The 19,968-nt window shown below is 46.1% G+C and overlaps 1 protein-coding gene across 1 annotated transcript; it reads left to right on the forward strand.

Annotated features, from left to right (window-relative positions):
• The first annotated feature begins 307 nt into the window (after window positions 1-307).
• Window positions 308-19,588, forward strand: LOC139322040 (solute carrier family 2, facilitated glucose transporter member 11-like). The gene is made up of 12 exons (XM_070951015.1): window positions 308-360; window positions 5,781-5,879; window positions 10,131-10,291; window positions 11,673-11,797; window positions 14,265-14,394; window positions 14,543-14,691; window positions 15,652-15,839; window positions 16,180-16,290; window positions 17,195-17,296; window positions 17,722-17,797; window positions 18,475-18,602; window positions 18,847-19,588. Exons 1-12 carry the CDS (start codon window positions 337-339, stop codon window positions 19,051-19,053), a joined length of 1,500 nt encoding a protein of 499 aa, XP_070807116.1. The 5' UTR covers window positions 308-336; the 3' UTR covers window positions 19,054-19,588.
• Window positions 19,589-19,968: the final 380 nt, after the last annotated feature.

Consider the following 19,968-nt stretch of genomic DNA (forward strand, 5'->3'; position numbering starts at 1 on the left):
GGTGGCACTCCATCTGTCCCAGTGCAACTGAGATGGTGCCCTTTGAAGTGGGGAATTCCAGCAATAGGATGTTGGGAAGATCCAACAACCGCCATGACTGGCCATGACTTCAGGAGAGCTCTCTCTGAAGCCTCTTCTTCCCATCATGCTTCGTCACAGAGTCTATGGACAGCCTAACTCCAGCAACAAACGTACCATATCATCCTTTGTTCTTGAAATCATTACAATGAATGATTAACCAGGAAATTTGGGATTTCACCAAGAAATGAAATAAAGAGGCCAAAGTCCAGGGCTGCCTTCTGTTAGAGACAAGATCCAAAAGAGCTCCAAGCAGAGATGGCACTGATCTTCTGGGATGTGGTGAGTACAAGCCAGACAAGGCTTCCTGGCATCCCGTCCCAAGGGGCTGCTAAAGGCACAGCAGCAGCTACTTCCAGGTCACCCAGAGCCCCCTGGAGCATATGCTGCATAGACGTCTTCTCTGACCTCCCATCCATGCAAAACTCAGCATGCCAGTTTTGAGGGATTCTGCCCAAGCATGAAGTTGGGCTAAATCAGAGTTCCTCAAAGCGGTCAATATGGGTTGATGACCCGATGGGTTGATGGGACTCTTGACAGGGGGGTAGTAGTAGTAGTAGTAGTAGTAGTAGTAGTAGTAGTAGTAAAATTAAAAAATCAGACTAGAGATGGAAGAGACCTTGGAGGTCTTCTAGTCTAACCCTCTGCTTAAGCAGGAGAACTTATACCATTTCAGACAAGAGACTGTCCAGTCTCTTCTTAAAGACCTCCAGTGATGGAGCACCCACAACTTCTGAAGACAAGCTTTTCCACTAGTTAATTGTTCTCACTGTTAGGAAGTTTCTCCTTAATTCCAGGTTGCCTCTCTCCTTGAATCCATTGTTTCTTGTTTTTAACTTCTGGTGCTTTGAAAAATAGGTTGATAGGCAGCCCCTCAAATACTGGAATACTGCTATCATGTCACCCCACGTCTTTCTTTTCTCTAGACTAGCCCTTCCCAATTCCTGCAACCATTCTTCATCTGTTTTTGTTTCTAGGCTTTTAATCATCTTAGTTGGTATTAGTTAAGGTAGGATTTATTAAATTATTTTAAAAATTAATACTTAGTTGGGGATGATGAGCAATCGGAAACTTTATGAAGAATTGATGAGATGAAGAGTTTGGGGAGCCCTGAGCTAGATGAGCTTCAAAGTGCCTCCCAGCATCAAGATTCTGGCTTTGTCCTTCAAAAGTTCCATTTCTCTCAATTTTCTCAGGCTTGGTTTATACCACAAAATGGGCGCCTTGAGCCACTGCAGGCTGTAAAATAGACCCTTCAGCTCTTCAAAGCTTCTACTCCCTTCAAATCTTCTTCAGTGGAGCTCCGATCTCAGGAAGCCTGTCCTTCAGTCATGGCCTCCTCCAGTGCTGGGATTCAATTTTTTTAACAACCAGTTCTGTGGATGTGGCTTATTTGAGTGGGCGTGGCTTGGAGGGCATGTGACAGGGTGGGCGTGGCTAGCTGGTCATGTGACCGGGTGGGCATGGCTATGTGTATAGGGACTACTCAGAGGGCTGAAAAAAATCATTTCTGACTGGTCCTCGCACTTTTGACTGGTCCTCACACTTATGACCATCCTCACATTTATGCCCGTTGCAGCATTCTTAACAACCATGTCATTCATTTCACAACTGCTTCTCTTCACCATGGTGACAAGATAGGGCAAAAAACATAAAATGTGAGGACAGTCATAAGTGCGAGGACTGGTCAAAAGTGCGAGGACCAGTCAAAAATAACTTTTTCAGCCCTCTGAGTAGTCCATATGCAGATAGGGACTACCCAGAGGGCTGAAGAAAGTGATTTCTGACAGTTCCTCGCACTTTTGACCATTCCTCGCACTTATGACTGGTCATCATTTATGCCCATTGTAGCATTCTTAATAACCGTGTCACTCATTTCACAACTGCTTCTCTTCACCATGGTGACAAGGTAGGGTGAAAAACGTAAAATGTGAGGACAGTCGTAAGTGCGAGGACTGGTCAAAAGTGCAAGGACCAGTCAAAAATAACTTTTTCAGCCCTCTGAGTAGTCCATATGCACAAAAGGACTATCCAGAGGCTGAAAAAAGTGATTTCTGACAGGTCCTCGCACTTTTGACTGGTTTATGCCCATTGCAGCATTCTTAACAACCGTGTCACTCATTTCACAACTGCGGTGCTTCATGTGACTGGGTGGACGTGGCCAGGTGGTCATATGGCATCACTTCTTTGCCCTAATGACAGTTTGCTGCAATGGTCATAAGTGTGAAAAACAGTCATAAGTCATTTTTTCCAGTGCCATTGTAACTGCTGTAAATCAAGGATTACCTGTACAAAAATACAAAAAGCTTCTTTTCTTGCAAAAAGCTGCCCTAAATGCCAATCATTTGATTAGAAATACCTGCAAACTGGAGTTACAAATCAGGGAGGGTGCCAGAGCACCTTGAGGAATTAAAATAGTTAAAATGCAATGATAACTATCAGCAGCCAACTCTTGCTCATAAAGTGAAACCCTTTAGCAGAGAGGTCATTTAAGCTCTCAGAATGAAGCAAAGGAGCAAACAGAATATCTGTTGCTTGTTAAACCAATTACCAGAACAAATAGACACAGAACTAGTCAGATTTCCAAAGCTGCTTCTTTTCAGGAACAGAGATTAACATTTTTTCCTTCCAAACGAAGGTGAATAGGGGAAATTATCCCATCACTAAACACAGGATTAAACTTCACCAAAACCCGGTTTTAGACCAAAAGTCAGAAAGGGTATGTAAACTCACGTTTGACTGTCAATCTTTCTAGCTAGCCAAGAAGCCTTGCTGAATGTCACTCATCTTGGTTCCTTGTCATTAAAAGCTTCGTTATTCAATTATTTCTTCAAAGTGCTGATCATTGCATCCTGGCTGGAAGAACTCCAACAGGGGAGTATTTCTTCCCAACAGTGGTGTAAAAAGCTTAAAACAACCCTTCCCCTTTAAGAAAGTCAAGCAAAAAAAAACCCTCAGAGAACCTCCGGAACCGGAAGTGACAGTAAGTCTAGGCATACTGCCGGAGAGGCAGTTTCTGTAAGCAGGGCAATAAAGATTAGGCTAGGAAACAACACCGAATGTTGTAATTCCTTACAGGATTAACCCTGTAAAGTGGGAAAAAACAAAAGGAGATTTCTTTTAACAACCGGTTCTCTGAACTGCTTAACTGCTTAACAACCGGTTCTACCGAACCGGTGCGAACAGCCCCCTCCCCAGCTGGGAAAGCTTTTTGGTGGTTCCAGATCAATAATCACTACTGGCAATCCTGAGAGGAGTTTCCTTCTCCCCCATCCCTTGGGACGCCCCGCCTCCCACAGGTTTGCATCTCAGGGAAGGGAACAGTGAGTGTTGCCAGGGACATTGGCCTGAGGAGGATCCTCCAGCATTGTTCTCATTGTGTGGGTGTGGAAGGGTGAAATTTGTTTTCAAATGGTGTTGTCCCTCTTCTAGGCTCTGGGTGATAGTTTTATAGGGGCCAGTCAAAGGAAATTAACACAAAAGGGAGTAAGAGGAAAGATTATTTTGAAGTAAAAGGTTTAAAAGCTACATAAGTGCATGGCATTTAAAGATTCAGGCAAGGAGAGGGGGCTGAATGTGGACAGTCTAAGCTGACACCCCCAAGGGCAGTCTATGCTTGGGCACCCCCAAAGGCAGGCAGCACTGTGGGATGAAGATGCAAACACCTTCCCCCCGGTGCTGTCCACTGCCCCTCACCCCGACCTCTGGCCTGACCAGCAGAAGCCCTTCAGCATACGCCTTGCCTTTAACTTAGAGGCTGGCCCTTCCTTTGGAGAGATTCTGTCAGGTGCATAGATGGGGTGGGTGGGTTTGTTGCTATAGACCCGTCATTTATGATTGATTTTTATGTCCTTGTGTGATACTTTATTTATTTATTTATTTATTTATTTATTTATTTGTTTGTTTGTTTAAATTTCTATACCGCCCTTCTCCAATATAGGACTCAGGGCGGTGAACAGCCAAAGTAAAAACAAGACATACATACAAAACATACAAAGTCTAAAAAACTGATTAAAATAATTAAATATCTTGGCCATAATTAAAACTGTTCCAATTTAAAATCAATTTAAAATTTGACTCAAGCCAGCTTTATTTCTATGTATTTATATGTTCATCAAATTTCTATGCTGCCCATCTATCTGGTAAACAAATAAACTAAAAACAGATCCAATCTATGAAATCATTAAAAAACCAAACCACATATCATATCACCCCCCAGCCAGAGCCCCAGGTATGCAACATTTGACACTCCCTGCCCCACCTGGTGAAAGAGAAGGTCTTCCCCACTTTCCCAAAGGCCAGGAGAGGTGAGCCATCTGTGACTCAGGCAGGGTCTTTCCGTAGGGAGGCACAATGACATCAGCCAGTTCCTGCACTCCCAAGCAAAAATGTGTGTGGGGGGGGGAGATGCAGAGCAGGGCCAGTTGTTGACACACACACACACCCAACATTTTGGAAGAGAATGCAGATAACAAGACTGCTTTGGAAAATAATGTCATTCAGCTCACCTCAATTGGGTTGAAAGCAATTTCTTACACCAGCCAGTTTTCTCTAACCAGCAGTCCTGGTTAGATAAGGGACATTTATTTATTTATTTATTATTCGAATTTCTATACCGCCCTTCTCCTTTCGGACTCAGGGCAGTGAACAGCCAAAATAAAAGCATTTATACATAAAGTACGATTAAAAATAGATTTAAAATAATTAAATTTGGCCCATAGTTTAAAATTTATCAATTTAAAATCCATATCAAAATTTAAAACCAACCATAAAATCATAAAATCAAGAGAGACCGGCTAACTGAAAGAGATGAGTTTTTAGGGCCCGACGAAAAGTCCGGAGATCGGAGATCACTCGTATCTCTGGGGGTAGATTGTTCCAAAGGATAGGTGCCACCACAGAGAAGGCTCTCCTCCTGGGGGTCACCAGACGGCATTGTCTAGCCGACAGCACCCTGAGGAGGCCCTCTCTGTGGGAGCGAACTGGCCGGTGGGAGGCTATTGGTGGCAGAAGGCGGTCCTGTAAGTACCCTGGCCCTAAGCCATGGAGCGCTTTAAAGGTGATCACCAACACCTTGAAGTGCACCCGGAAGTCCACCGGAAGCCAATGCAGCTCGCGCAGGAGAGGAGTCACATGGGAGCGCCCTGTCGCTCCCATAATCCCCCGCGCGGCCGCATTCTGCACCAGTTGGAGCCTCCGGGTGTACCCCAAGGGGAGCCCCATGTAGAGAGCATTACAATAGTCCAGACGAGAGGTGACAAGTGCTTGAGTGACTGTGCGTAGGGAGTCCCAATCCAGAAAGGGGCGCAACTGGCGTATCAGGCGAACCTGATAAAAAGCTCCCCTGGCCACGGCCGTCATATGCCCTTCTAAAGACAGCCATGCGTCCAGGAGGACGCCCAAGTTGCGGGCCCTTTCCGTGGGGGCCAGTGATTCGCCCCCAATAACCAGCGATGGTATCAGCTGGCTATACCGGGACACCGGCAGCCACAGCCACTCGGTCTTGGAAGGGTTGAGTCGAAGCCTGTTCCTCCCCATCCAGACCCGCACGGCCTCCAGGCACTGGGACATCACTTCCAAGGCATTGTTGGGATGGTCTGACATTCTTATCCTCCCCTTTTTGGCATTCTCTAAAAAGGATAGAAATAGAAACTAAGTTTTTGGTTTAGAAAAAAACCCAGTGTTGTTTCTCTTTCTCCCAGATTCAATATCAGAGACTCCTCTTAATGGTGGTTATTCTGGGAATCGGAGGATCACTGCAGGTTGGCTTCCAAGGATCTATGATCACTTATGCATCTATGGTAAGCAATTGTTGTACCCAAAATGAGTCCTAGCCTGGCGCCAAAGCCAATGAAGACCACCAGACACGAGGAATGGCATTTTCAGCTTCTTTTGTGGCAAAAGGGTCTCAGCAGCTAAAGAAGCCAAGACCTCAAAAAATGCACAAGCACAAATTGTATGTACAGTTATGATTAAGTTAACATCCTAAGAATCACACATTGGTTCCTTGACACATGTTCCTCTTGATTGGATTCTTCCACTTTACTCTCTTTCTTCACACATTGCGTGTTTATGTTAATAAGCTTTCTTATCAAAAGAAATGTGTCTTTTACTACTACAATAAGCCATAGGTTACCAAAGTTTAAATATCTACATGTCTTAACTCTTAAAAAACATCTTTCTAGCGTGTCCTTCTAACTTGCTAGACAATAGTGTCCCATCATTTGTTACCCTCATTGTAGCTGCAACTATCTGTGTCAGCAATTTGTTTAACAAACTTTCCTAATTCTAACCGGAGTCGTTCACAGTCCTCCTCCCAGGCAGGATCTGCATGAAGGATCTACTGGTCACAGCTCTGCAGAACCTGCCTTGAACTCATCACTCCGAGGCACAAAAGAAAGATGCCCTTTGTGATTCAGCATCGTTGACAGAAGAGGAGAGGACTGTGGGGAATCCTCTTCCTGCTCTGCAGGATGGAGTGGCAGAAACAGTGGCCATGTAGAAGGACATTTCTGCGGGGTCCTTGGTCTCTCTGAGCTGGGTTGTTTTCTTGCAGACATTTCATTACCCAAACTAGATAACATCAAAGTGAAATGTTTAGATAAGATTAACAGAGTTGGAAGGGGCTTTGTAAGTCATCTAGTCCAACCACCTGCCCAAGCAGGAGACCCTATAGCATTTCTGACAAATGGCAGTCCAGTCTCTTCTTGAAAGCCTCAAGTGATGAAGCAACCACAACTTCTGAAGGCAACTTCTGTTCCATTGGTGGATTTTTCTCACTGTCAGAAAATTTCTCCTTATTTCTAGGTTGAATCTGTCCTTGATCAGTTTCCATCCATTATTCCTTGTCTGGCCTTTGGGTACCTTGGAAAATAGCTTGAACCCTTCCTCACTGTGACAGCCCCTCAAATATTGGAACCCTGCTATCATGTCTCCCCTGGTCCTTCTCTTCACTAGACTAGCCATACCGAGTACTTGCAACCATTCGTTGTATGATTTAGCCTCCAGTTCCCTAATCATCTTGGTTGCTCTCCTCTGCACTTTTCTAGAGTCTCCACATCTTTTTTTATAGTGTGGTGACCAAAACTGGATGCAGGATGCTATCCTGTGTGGTCTTACTAAGGCTTTATAGAGTGGTATTAGTATTTCACTTGATCTTGATTGTATCCCTCTGTTAATGCAATTTAGGATTACATTGACTTTTTTGGCGATCATCACACATTGTTCACTCATAATTAATTGGTTGTCCACTAAGACTCCAAGATCCCTCTCACTGTCACTGCTATGAGTGCTTGGTTTCACCCAGTCTATATGTGTACTTTTGGTTTTTCTTGCCTAAGTATAAGACTTTACTTTTCTCCACATTGAATTTCATTTTGTTTGATAGGGCCCAGTGTTCAAGTCTGTCAAGATCCATCTGGATCTTGAGCCTATCATCTAAGGTGTTAGCTATTCCTGCCAGTTTAGTATCATCCGAAAATTTGGCAAGTTCCCCTTCTATTTCCTCATCTAAGTCATTTATGAAGATATTGAAGAGTACTGGGCCTAAGATGGAACCTTGTGGTACCCCATTGCTTATATCCCTCCATTAGGATGTAGGCCCATTAAGGACTACTCATTGGGTATGATTTGTCAGCCAGTTACAAATCCATCTGGTGGTGATTCTATCTATCCCAGTTTTTTCTAGCTTACAAAGAAGTAGATTGTGGTCTACTTTGTCAAATGCCTTGCTGAAGTCTATTATGTCCACAGTATTTCACTGGTCTACTAATTTAGTCACTATGTTGAAGAATGAAATAAGATCGGTTTGGCATGATCTGTTTTTAACAAACCTGTGCTGATTGCTAGTTATTACTTTACTCATTTCTAGATGCTGGCAGATCTGTTTTTTTATTATCTTTTCCAATGTCTGCAAGAAATGTCTGCAAGAATACAACTAAGCTCGAAGAGCATCATGGGCCCCTCATTTCAACCCTGAGTTACAAATATTCTCCTTTATTGGGATGCAAGGGATGTATTCCACACAATCACAAGACTGAGTGTTGGCTGAGGACTTCAGACACTGGCTGCTGCTGGAGTCCCCCAGATCAGGGGTCACCAAACTTTCAGACCTCAGGGACCACTAAATTCATAATTTTAAATCCCACGGATCACTAATATGATCTGCCTAATGACTGGCTGGGTGGGTGTGTGGCTATGTGGTCATGTGACTGGGTGGACATGGTCAACTTGATGTCACTCATGTTGAGGGGCACCTCAATGGCCTCTACTCGCCCCTCCCCTCCCAGCCACATTTCCCCTGCCAACCCAGCCTCCTTAGGGCCCCAGCAGGAAGTAGTTGTTGGAGTTAAGCAACCACCACGAAAAAAAGTTGGCAAAACAACTCAGTTCAAATTGGATCTGACCGAGAAGGAGGCCCAGCAGAAGCACCTCACTGAGAACTACAAGCATAGGCTTTCCAAGCAGAGGGAAGACCTGTGGGAGTGCAAGGCCAGGTACCGGCGCCTGCAGGCTCAATGGGCTGAGATGGTCAGCCAGTTCCAGGCCATGATGCAGTCCCACTGGAACAAGGCTCTCTGGCTGTTCGCCACCAGTGGCATTTCCTTCCAGCCTTTGCCCAAAGCCCCACAGCAGGAGGCCAAAGCAGACCCCGAGCTGGACTTTCTGCCCCCCTCTGACTGGCACAAAAAGGCCCCAAAGGGGGAGATGCTGCAGCAACACAAACGTTCATTGCACGTATCAGGCCTAGGGGCCGCAGTTTGAAGAGTCCTGATTTAGTGCAATATAAAAAATGCAAATAATTTTTCTGCGGACCACCAAAAATTTCTCGCAGACCACCAGTGGTCCATGGATCACCAGTTGGTGACTGCTGCCCCAGATGGTGCTCTGCAGGGCCAGTATACCAAAGGACATCTTTGTGGGCCTCCAGGATCCAGTCCTACATTCCTATTTACACTTTTTATATTAAAAATGGAATTAAAAGAATTGGGAACCTGGCATGCTGCAAGGCATCATGTCAATCTCTACGTCTGACTTTTGTTTGGTAGTAGAATAGTTTTGGTATTGCTTTCTTCTGCTTCAAACAGCTGGGACTGGCAGGCCTCTGGGAGGCAGCCATCTCCAGTTTCCAGCCCCAAGAACACCCCAAGCCCCCCACCATGTTTCCCTCCAGATCTTTAAGGGGTTCTTTGGAAACACCCCTTTGAGGCTCCCCCTTCCCATCTTTAAATATTCCCCAGCTCCCAAAGAAAATTGTGGTTCTCTCCCACAGGCAATGCCACGTCCCTTCTGGCCCTTCCCAATCTTTTCAGAAGCCTCTGTCTCCCTTGCCATGTAATGTGCACAGAATGGCATCAGAAAAGGCTCTTTAGAGACCTTCTACAGCCAGATCACAGGTAGTCCTTGACTTACATCTGTTTGTTTAGTGATGGTTTGAAGTTACAGCAGCACTTTAAAAACCTGACTTATGACTGGTTTTCACACTTACGACTGTTGCTGCGTCCTCATGGTCACAGGATCACAATTCACGCATTCAGCAACTGGCAAGTATCTATGACTGCTGCACTGGCCCAGGGTCACAAAACCATCATTTGTAGCCTTCCCAGCTGGCTTCTAACAAGCAAAATCAACGGGGGAAGCCATATTTCCTTAAAGACCAAATGATTCATTTAGCAACAGCACTGATTTGCTTAACAATTGTGGCAAAAAAAGTCACAAAACTTACTCAGCTGCCTTGCTTAGCAACAGAAATTTTGGGCTCAATTGTAGTCGTAGGTGGAGTATTACCTGCATCATCCTTCCACTGAAATGAAAACAGCCAAGAAAAATGCCTGTCTGGTTCCAAAATCTGGCAGGTTCTCATTTACTGAGCCTGGTGGCCCAGCTGACTGGTGGCTATCATGGTATCATTACAGGCAGCACCTGCCTGGGCTGTGTCTTCTTTAGGTGTCTCCTGTCCTTTCCTTCTTACGAACCATAACTGAGCAATCTGTTGGTTTTTACCAACAGTGATGAGAAAACTATCTCTGCCTAACCACATCCCTCTTTTCCAGCACATCAAAGAGTTCATCAATGAGACGTGGTTGGAGAGGTTTGGACATTCCGTCCGTCCTTCAACGCTCACCTTATTGTGGTCTTCGGTGGTATCCATCTTTGGCTTGGGAGGTCTCCTGGGCTCCATGAGCAGTGGATGCCTGGCCGCCAAATATGGAAAGTAGGTCCCCATTGAATACTTGCTTCATCAAGGTGGTCTTGAAAGCATTCAAGAATAATGTGCCAATAGTCAAGTCCTTGAGAGTCTTTCAGCAGCAGGTGGACTTTTTAGTCAGGCATTTTCAGTTGCCCTAATAATAATTCTAATTGGTTGCTTGGCTGGTTGTTTAATTGTTATAGTTTATTATAAGCCCCTTTGAGTATGGTGGTGGTGGTGGTGGTGGTGGTGGTGGTGGTGGTGGAGGAGGAGGAGGAGGAGGAGGAGGAGGAGGAGGAGGAGGAGGAGGAGGAGGAGGAGGAAGAAGAAGAAGAAGAAGAAGCATAGAGAAAAAGAGGAGATATGTGGTTGAGAATCCCATGGGGCTCAACCCAAAATCAGAGAGGGATCATAGCTTAGTGCCATAGAAGCAATAGGGATGAAGATCACTGGAAGTTTATCAGAGTTTTTGTATTAGCAAGAGCTGAATATATTTTGGAAGTTGTGTAAGGCCATTTTTTAAAGCCAGTAATGCCAAATCAAACAAGTTACCTATATGTACCTTCCTGACCAGTTAAGAAGGTACATATTGTAGTTGTAGTTAGTGGTCAGGGATTTTTTTCCTGTGTTCCTATCAAGACAGTTCAAAGAACTGGATGTATTTAGCTATAAGGAAACTGAGAAGATACATATGCTAGCCCTCTTCCTGTATCTCAAAGCCAGAGACAAAAAAGATTCTTCTTCTCTCTTCTTCTCAAGTATAGGACCTGAATTTCAAAGACAGGAATGTTGGGAAGAAGCTTCCTCTGAGGAATGAAGGACCCAGAGAGGCATCTCTCAGGGAGGACTTAATCAACATTCCCGCCATTCCAGGCCTTCCCATGCTGCCCGCAGAATCACTTTTGCCACCATGAAGGTCCAGGCGACTTCCTGAACTGGGGGAGGCACACACAGGAGAGGGGCCATTTTGACCCCCAAAGGCTCCAGGGTTACTTTAGTCTGAGAGGTAGTACAACGTGCAGAGAGGACACATCGCCTGCTCCAGTAGCTCAAACCAGGGTCCCTATCTACCTTAGGAGGCCCATTCCAACCAGGCTGCTCCAGGTTGTTCCCTTGGTCAATCTTTCTAGTTCTCTCACACACACAAATCCCAAAATCCCCACCCCACACCCTGCCTGATGGCAATGGGGTGAGAAGTGGCAGTGCCTGATTCTCTGTGCGTTACTGGTGATTATTTCCTATCGCAGTTCTGAACGAACGACAAGCCGAGAGGCAGGCCCTTCTGTTTCTGAAGGAAGAGATGGTTGCTGCTGGCCTCCCATGAACAGGCTGGTCTCACTTTGAGCCAGGAATCCTCATCCTCTTCCAAGCATCAGAGCCATCTCTCCCCCTTTTTCATGGACAGGAAGAAGTGCTTTTGGGGCAGCAGCGTGCTGATGGTGGCCAGCGCATTCCTCCTGGGCTTCAGCAAAATGGCCAGGTCTGTCGAACTCATTCTGGTTGGACGTTTTCTGTGTGGCATCAGCACAGGTATGCACCCACCTCTCCGAACTGCTGGCCAAGACCCAAGCAGGTGCCAAGGTGTATTAGGACTGAGCGGGAGCACTGGATGTGAACATGCAATGGTTGAGTTGTAAGGAATTTAGAAGGGCAGAGGAAGAGCCTCCAGTGGGAGCCCCAGAGGGCACCAAGGGCATTGCATTGTTGCTCTGGCTGTGGGGTGCCCCCTTTTGTGCAAGGCGCTCTTTTGCTGTCCCCAAGGTTTCAATCTAGCCAAGCCACATCAACCAGTCCTTAACCAAGTCAAGTCAAGTGACTCAATGCTGAGTCCCACCATGAAGCCAAGAGATGGTTTATTTATTTTATTTATTTATTTATTTATTTATTTATTTATTTATTTATTTATTTATTTATTTATTTGATTTGATTTGATTTGATTTGTATGCCGTCCTATCTCCATAGGACTCAGGGCGGCTCACAACAATTAAAATCAAACCAGATAAAACATGTTAAAATACATATTAAACACATATTAAACATATTAAAATAATCCAAACCCCATCAGTCCAGGCTGGGCAATTTGAACAGCCATGTTTTTAATTCGCGGCGGAAGGTGCGAAGGTCAGGGGCCAACCGGAGCCCCAGGGGGAGTTGATTCCAAAGGATGGGAGCCCCCACAGAGAAAGCTCTTCTTCTGGGGATCACCAGCTGACATTGTCTAACCAATGGCACCCTGAGTAGGCCCTCCCTGTGAGAATGCACTGGGCGATGGGGAGCTGTTGCTGGTTGCAGATGGTCCGACAGATATCCTGGGCCTAAGCCCTGAAAGGCTTTATAGGTAATCACCAGTACCTTGAATCTCACCCGGAGGGCAACCGGCAACCAATGCAAATCGTGCAGGAGAGGTGTAACATGGGAGTATTGGGACCCTCCCATCACAACCCGCGCGGCCACATTCTGTACCAGCTGAAGCCTCTGAGTGGTTTTCAAGGGCAGCCCCAAGTAGAGAGCATTGCAGTAGTCAATACGGGAGGTGACTAGCGCATGAGTAACCGTGCGTAGGGCATCTCTGTCCAGATAGGGGTGCAACTGGTGCACCAGGCGAACCTGGGCAAACGCCCCCCCTGGTCACGGTTGTTATATGATCTTCTAAGCTCAACCATGAATCCAGGAGGACACCCAAGTTGCGTGCCCTGTCTACAGGGGGTAAAACTTCACCCCCTATAAGCAAAGATGGAACCTCTCTATTAGACCTAGATGCTGGTACCGACAGCCACTCAGTCTTGGCAGGGTTGAGCCAAAGCCTGTTCCTCCCCATCCAGATCCGTATCGCTTCCAGACACCGGGACATCACATCAAGGGCATCACTGGGCTGGTTCGGGGTGGATATAAAAAAGCTGGGTATCATCAGCATACTGATGATACCTCACCCCGAAACCATGGATGATCTCTCCCAGCGGCTTCATGTAAATGTTGAACAGAAGAGGCAATAGTATCGACCTCTGGAGCACCCCACAAGTGAGGGGCCTCATGGCCGACCTCTGTCCCCCTGCCAACACCGCTTGCGTACGACCCGAGAGGTAAGAGGAGAACCACCGCAAAACAGTGCCTCTCACTCCTAACCCCTCGAGGCGTCGCAGCAAGATACCATGGTCGATGGTATCGAAGGCAGCCGAAAGATCTAATAGGACCAGAACAGAGGAGTAACCTCTGTCCCAAGCCCTCCAGAGATCATCCACCAGCACGACCAATGCCGTCTCCATGCTGTATCCGGGCCTGAAACCTGATTGGAACGGATCAAGATACTCTGCTTCATCCAGGGCCACCGGGAGCTGACGTGCCACCACGCTCTCAACAACCTTCGCAAGAAAGTGAAGGTTGGAGACCGGACAAAAGTTACCCAAAATAGCTGGATCCAAGGCAGGTTTTTTGAGGAGGGGCCTAACCACCGCCTCCTTCAAGGCGGCAGGAAAGTTTCCCTCATCCAAAGAAGCAGTTATCACTGCCTGGATCCAGTCACGTGTCACCTCCTGAGCTGAATAAACCAGCCAGGAGTGGCACGGGTCGCACATGGTCGCACTCAGTTTCCTCATGATCCTGTCCACTTCCTCAGGGGCAACAGGATCGAACTCCTCCCAAATAACAAGACCTGCCGCCTCCCCACCGTCTGACCCTATCCAGTCAGAGTCCAAGCCGTCCCGAATCTGAGCGAATCTGAGCCAGCAATGCTGGCTAAACTCCTCGGCAAAGGGTCCTCCCCCACCCTCTGATTCAAGAGGGAGCAGGACACCCTAAACAGGGCAGCCAAGATAAAAGAAGGAGCCCCACCCTATGCAGCATGTGCAGATCCAACCCCGCTAAGGTCAAGCCAGTTTCCACAGTTCCCTATTTTGTGCTTCTCTTCTTTGTAGTCAAACTATTCTTGCTTCACTTTGATTGCGCAGCAGACTTTCACTTCTTGTGACCCCATTAACTTTTTTTTTGCCTTCAATCCAAGGTATTTGTATCCTTCTTCATCCCCAGTACCTCGGGGAGGTTTCCCCCAAAAAACTCCGCGGATTTACCACTTCAACTGCTTCCATGTTTTGGTGTTTGGGAAAAGTCCTCGGTCAAGTTATGGGACTAAGGTACAGTCACACTTTCCTCAATGCCCTGGTTTCATGACACTTTTTCAGCATTAATGATTGTGGTCATGAGAGCACAAGACAACAATCAGAGATGTGTCTTATCCATAAGCCTTTGGAAACAACCTAGGTTTTCTGTCTGCTTTCCCAGGGAGCTTTTGGGAAGTGGGGCCCTCTGGCCAATGCTGCTGGCCTTCAGTGGGACTGCGGCCTTGGTCCCCTTGCTCACACTACCATTCTTCCCCGAGTCACCACCTTACTTGCTCTTGCACAAAGGAGACGAAGAAGGATGTGTGAAAGGTAACAGATGACACCACTTCCTCCTTTCCATTAAAAAGCCTCTGAAAAGGCAGCTAGAAAAGCCATGAGAAATTGGGTCAAGTCAAAGGGAGGCAACAAGATGGGGCTGAGTTTGGAACTGTCCATTCCGATTACCATTGTTAAGTGATGATCTCTTGTATATGGTTTTTATATAGTTTTAGTTTTTATTGTTCTTAAATTGCTGTATTGTTTGGATCCTTTAATGTTGCTTTCATGGTTTGTGAGCTGCCCCGAGTCATATAGTTCAGATAGGCAACAATATAAATTGGATAAATCACTAATAAATGCCAGAGGGTTTTTCCTATGGAGCAGACTCTTCCCTGGTGCCCCAGATGGGAAGGCCAGAACCAATTCAAACCACGTGCAAGAAGATACAAGAGCAGGCATCAGGAACAACTTCCTAACTGTGTGCTAACCAGTGGAACAGACTGCCACAGGAAGGGGGCCCTCCCCTCTCTCAAGGTCCTCAAACAAAGGCTAGGATCCAAACTGCCTAAGCAGGACATGCACCAAAGTGATTCTGAGATCCTTTCCAACCATGGGTCTCTCTGAGATGGATTGCCTTCAGAAGTGGTGGATGCTCCATTACTGGAATTTTTAAGAAAAGATTGGACAGCTATTTGTCCAGGATGGTATGGGGTCTCCTGCTTGTGCATTGGGTTGGACTAGAAGAGCTCCAAGATCCCTTCCAACTCTGTTATTCTCTTCTGTTAGAGACAGGCAATCTGCCCACTCTGAGTTCCCCACCTTTTACATCCAGAGAAGTAATAGCTGTGCCATTTCTGGTCTGCCACAAAATGAAGCTGGTGCCACAAAGAAATGGGCCAGGTGGTTCTGCTGCCAGGCAGGGAGCCAGAGGAGATGTACCTGCTGTACCCGAAGTTGTGTCCTGTGGCAGGGATGCCCATGTCCCTGCCATGCACTCTTTCTCATTCCCAGCAATGAAGACCTTCTGGGGGGAAGAGCCTCATCGGGCAGAGCTGGATGATTTGCGGAAAGAGCAAGCAGCCCTGAACATCGCCCAGAGCAAGAGCTTCCTGGAAGTGGTCAAGGAGCCTTCCCTGCGCTGGCAGCTCTACATGTTGCTTGTCCTGGCAGTGACCACACAGCTGAGTGGCATCCAGGCAGTTGAGTGAGGCCCCCGGTCCATTGCTTCCAGGTGGAGGAGAAGGGGCTTTTACTTGGAGATACAGAAGCAGTAAAACCCTACAATTTCCTTTGACCTATTTTCCCCTTAGGAGTTGATGTACCTCCCTTACTAGCAGACATGGGGGTGGGGGGTGTTTCCAAGCCAGGACTGGCTCTTCCTTCTCTTCCTTCCTAAGCCTGGTTTGATGAATGCCATGTTCTGAACTCGCTCCCTTCTGTTGAAAGCCTCCCCTTCCAGGACTGCTCCTGTGCAGTCGTAGCATCTTCGTCCTGTCCTCAGATGGCTTCCCTGGTTTCTCTCTTCTTCCTTCTCCTTAGATTTACTCCTACACCTTTGAAGTGCTCCAGACGGCTGGGTTCCACCTTGAACAGATCCCCTACTTGGCCCTAGGAGTGAGCCTCTGTGAATTTCTTTCCACCGTCCTTTGTGTGAGTGAGAGGGGGTGAGATGCAGCAGGAAGCGGCCGGGACGGTTGCTGCCCAAGAGCAGGCAGCCCTTCCTCCAAAAGGGAGAGAAGGCTGGACAGGACCATGGCTAGAGGCTGCCTGAATGGCTTTGTGGCCACAACTTGAACAGGCATTGATAGCACCATCCTACTGGTGGGTTTTGTGGTTAAGGGGCTACCTAGAAACCAGGAGACTATGAGTTCTAGTCCAGCCTTAGGCAACAAAGCCAGCTGGGTGACTTTGGGCCAGTCACTCTCAGCCCAACAGGGTTGTTGTGGTGGGGAAAATAGAAGAAGGAAAGAGCATTAGGTATGTTCATCCACTTGAGTTGTTTACAAAAATGATAAAAGTGGAATAAATATTTAATTATTAAATAAATAAATGTGGAATAACCTTACTTCCTGCTGGCCCTTGGAGAAAGGTAACATATGTAAAGTGTGGTGGCTGGCAATCTCAGGGGTTTCTCAAGCAGCAGCACTGCCCTCCATGCTGGCCATAATCTTGTTCCCAGAGCATCCTGTTGGGATCTATCACTGAAATTAGGGCAGGGCAGGGCAGGGCAGGGGAGAGAATGGAATAGAATGGAATGGAACAGAACGGAACAGAACAGAACAGAACAGAACAGAATTCTTTATTGGCCAAGTGTGATTGGACACACAAGGAATTTGTCTCTGATTTATAAACTCTCAGTGTCTATGGAGATTCTCAGTCATCCAGGTCATGGCTGTCCCAAAGGTGCTTTTTCAAGAGGCAACTGGACTTTCTGGTTTTTCTTTAAAGATTTTTTGCTTCTCATCCAAGAAGCTTCTTCAGCTCTCAGTATTAGTCATCGGTCAAGCTGCAAGGGCATCTTCCAAGTGCTCATTCCTCTCCCCAAATCCCTCAGAGCTTCATCATTGAACGATTTGGAAGAAAGGTGCTACTCTGGGCAGGCTACGCATTGATGGGCACCATGCTGGCTGGTATCACCTTAGCTCTCTCCTTGCAGGTGAGCAAATGCCTCATCCAAACAAGGGATGCCAACTGTTGAGTGATTTATTGGAGGAGACCACTGCACTAGGTTACACTCCCCTGATCTAATAGGTCCCTCCCTCCCTCTCTCTCCCTCCCGCCCTCACACACACACACACCTTTGTGGTCAGAAAAGGAGGAAGCAACACATTGAGGAAGATAATTTGATTTCCAAGGCAAAAGCAAGGCTGAGGGCTGAGCAAAGTCAGAAGAGAAAGTTTATTCTGCTGACCAGACAAGGGCCCTATAGATGGGGAGGTCAAGAATGGGGGCCAGGAACCAGGGTGTTTTTAGGCTTTTGATAAAAATTAAACTCTGGCTCACGAATCATAGGGAGTTGGTTGACATCCATGTTTGATCATAATAAGTTAATGAACTAAAATGCAGTTTTGTTTATTTCAGCCCTGGTTCTCCTGGATGCCTTATTGTTGCCTGTCTTTGATCTTCTGTTTTGTATTTGTCTTTGGAATGGGCCCAGGTAATTTCTTCAACACAGATTTATATGGATACCCAAAGTTATTTTTGGTTTAAACTTTTCAAAGTAGGGGGCAGAATAAAGTAAGGTGGGGCTGGTGAGTGCTGCAGCTTTTCTGCAATCAGTCAGATGGGCAAATAACTGTGGGGATGCTGCAGTTGCCACAACTTTGAAACCTGGTCATAAGTAGCTCTGGGGAATATGTCATAGCTTCCAGTCGCAAGTTGAAACTACCTGTACCTTGTCCAACTGTTGCTAAAGATGGGAAACTGAGAAATTATAGGATATGCTATAATAAAGGATTAATAATAATATATATAATAAATAATATAATAAATAATATAAATAAAGGATTGTTGTATACAAAAAGGTACCTCTGGCCACAGATGAGAATATATACAGTCTGTTTCCAGTGTCGTGATCTGGACCCTGGCATGACTTTCAGGAACTGAAGCAGTTGCTAGATCTGGGCACCCTCTTTAGCCACCATTCCAAAACCTTCCAACTTCTCTTCTCCTTTCCAACCATGGTTAATAAAGTGATTAAGTCCCCTTCCTAACCACAGCTAAAGTTTGGATACCACTGTGTCTGGCTCAGGAGTGCTCTCGATGAGAAATCTCTGTAAGATTACTGATAGAGTTGCGGTGATGGTAACAAATTCTCCTCTATTTCCTCCACAGCTGGTGCCACAGTGTCTCTCAGGATGGAAATCTTTGATCAGTCATCCAGAGCCCCTGCCTTTGCGATTAGTGGGACCCTCAGCTGGGTTGGAGTCTTTGTGATTGGAATGGTGTTTCCGTTGATGATGGTAAGTGATTCTGGACTTATGGATTTATTCCTCCCTCCAATCTGCAGGAAAATTGGGGCAATCAACTGCCAACATTTTGTAGTTGGTTGAAGCTGACTTACTGAATGATGCAAAGTCACCAGCTTGGTATTTGGAAACCAGTCAGGAATATTTATTGGGAATTCGCATAAGAATCAGCCTCTGTTCCACTAAGAAGCTGTTGTAATCCTAAATAGTTGATGGCATTTTTTTCCCCCATCCCCAGGAAAACTTCCGTCAGTTCTCCTTTCTCATCTTCATGGGGAGCCTTTACACTTCAGGATTTATTATATACTTCTTCCTGCCTGAGACAAAGAAAAAATCCATCCTAGAAATCCGAGAAGAATTTGATAAACTTAATTTTAAGAAGAAACAAATTCCTGTCTTAGAAGCCAAGCTGACCAAAGACCATGAATTATGTACCAAACTATGAGAACGTTGGACTCTCAAATCTCAGAGAAGTCATGCATGGTCCAACCTGCAGCTTTTTGGAGGTCCCTTTAAATGACTCTCCAGAATTGCTTCTCTATCCCTAAGATGTTAAAGCATTTCCAGTCACCAAATCATGGTTGTTTTGTGATGACATGATCCAGTAAGAAATAAAGATCCTTGTATTCTTCACAATATTGCACATTTTGATAGATCACACAAGGGCCTGGCTGGCTCTGGTAGGACTGTAGCATGTCTTTTATAGACATGGAACATATCCAGAGTCCCTGGCACTGGATATCAACTTGACCTTCACTTCTACACACATCATCTAAATCTGGGAAGGTCCTGGGTACAGCACCACAGGGGACCTCCATCATCACCGTCATCTAGATAGAGTGGTTTATAATCATCTTGCCACAGGTGTATTTAGTCCCACTTTTAAGGAAATTCTAGAATTGGAATTGGGTAGAGGTAGAGGTAAAGGTACAGGTAGAGGTGGCGTGGCATAGAATGGAATGGAATGGAATGGAATGGAATGGAATGGAAAGAGAAGAGAGGAGAGGAGAGGAGAGGAGAGGAGAGGAGAGGAGAGGAGAGGAGAGGAGAGGAGAGAAAAGAAGAAGAGGAAGAGGAAGAGGAAGAGGAAGAGGAAGAGGAAGAGGAAGAAGAAGAAGAAGAAGAAGAAGAAGAAGAAGAAGAAGAAGAAGAAGAAGAAGAAGAAGAAGAAGAAGAGGAAGAGCTTTATTTGGCCAAGTGTAATTAGATTAGCTTCCAGTGCAGTGTACATACAAAGCAACAAAGTAACAGATTAACAGAGTTAAAAGGGACCTTATAGGTCATCTAGTCCAACCCCCTGCTCAAGCAGGAGACCCTACACCATTTCTGACAAATGGCAGTCCAATCTCTTCTTGAAAGT

Source organism: Pituophis catenifer, unplaced genomic scaffold (genome assembly GCF_029215685.1).
Source record: "Pituophis catenifer annectens isolate HBS135680 unplaced genomic scaffold, rPitCat1.0.hap2 SCAF_10, whole genome shotgun sequence".
Classification (NCBI taxonomy): domain Eukaryota; kingdom Metazoa; phylum Chordata; class Lepidosauria; order Squamata; family Colubridae; genus Pituophis; species Pituophis catenifer.

Excerpts from the sequence above, each read along its gene's own strand:
- LOC139322040 (XM_070951015.1), top strand. The coding sequence starts at position 337 with ATGGCACTGATCTTCTGGGATGTG. Across the intron at positions 14,395-14,542 it reads GGTCAAGTTATGGGACTAAG|GGAGCTTTTGGGAAGTGGGG; the intron begins GTACAGTCACAC and ends CTGCTTTCCCAG. Across the intron at positions 17,297-17,721 it reads CCTTAGCTCTCTCCTTGCAG|CCCTGGTTCTCCTGGATGCC; the intron begins GTGAGCAAATGC and ends TGTTTATTTCAG.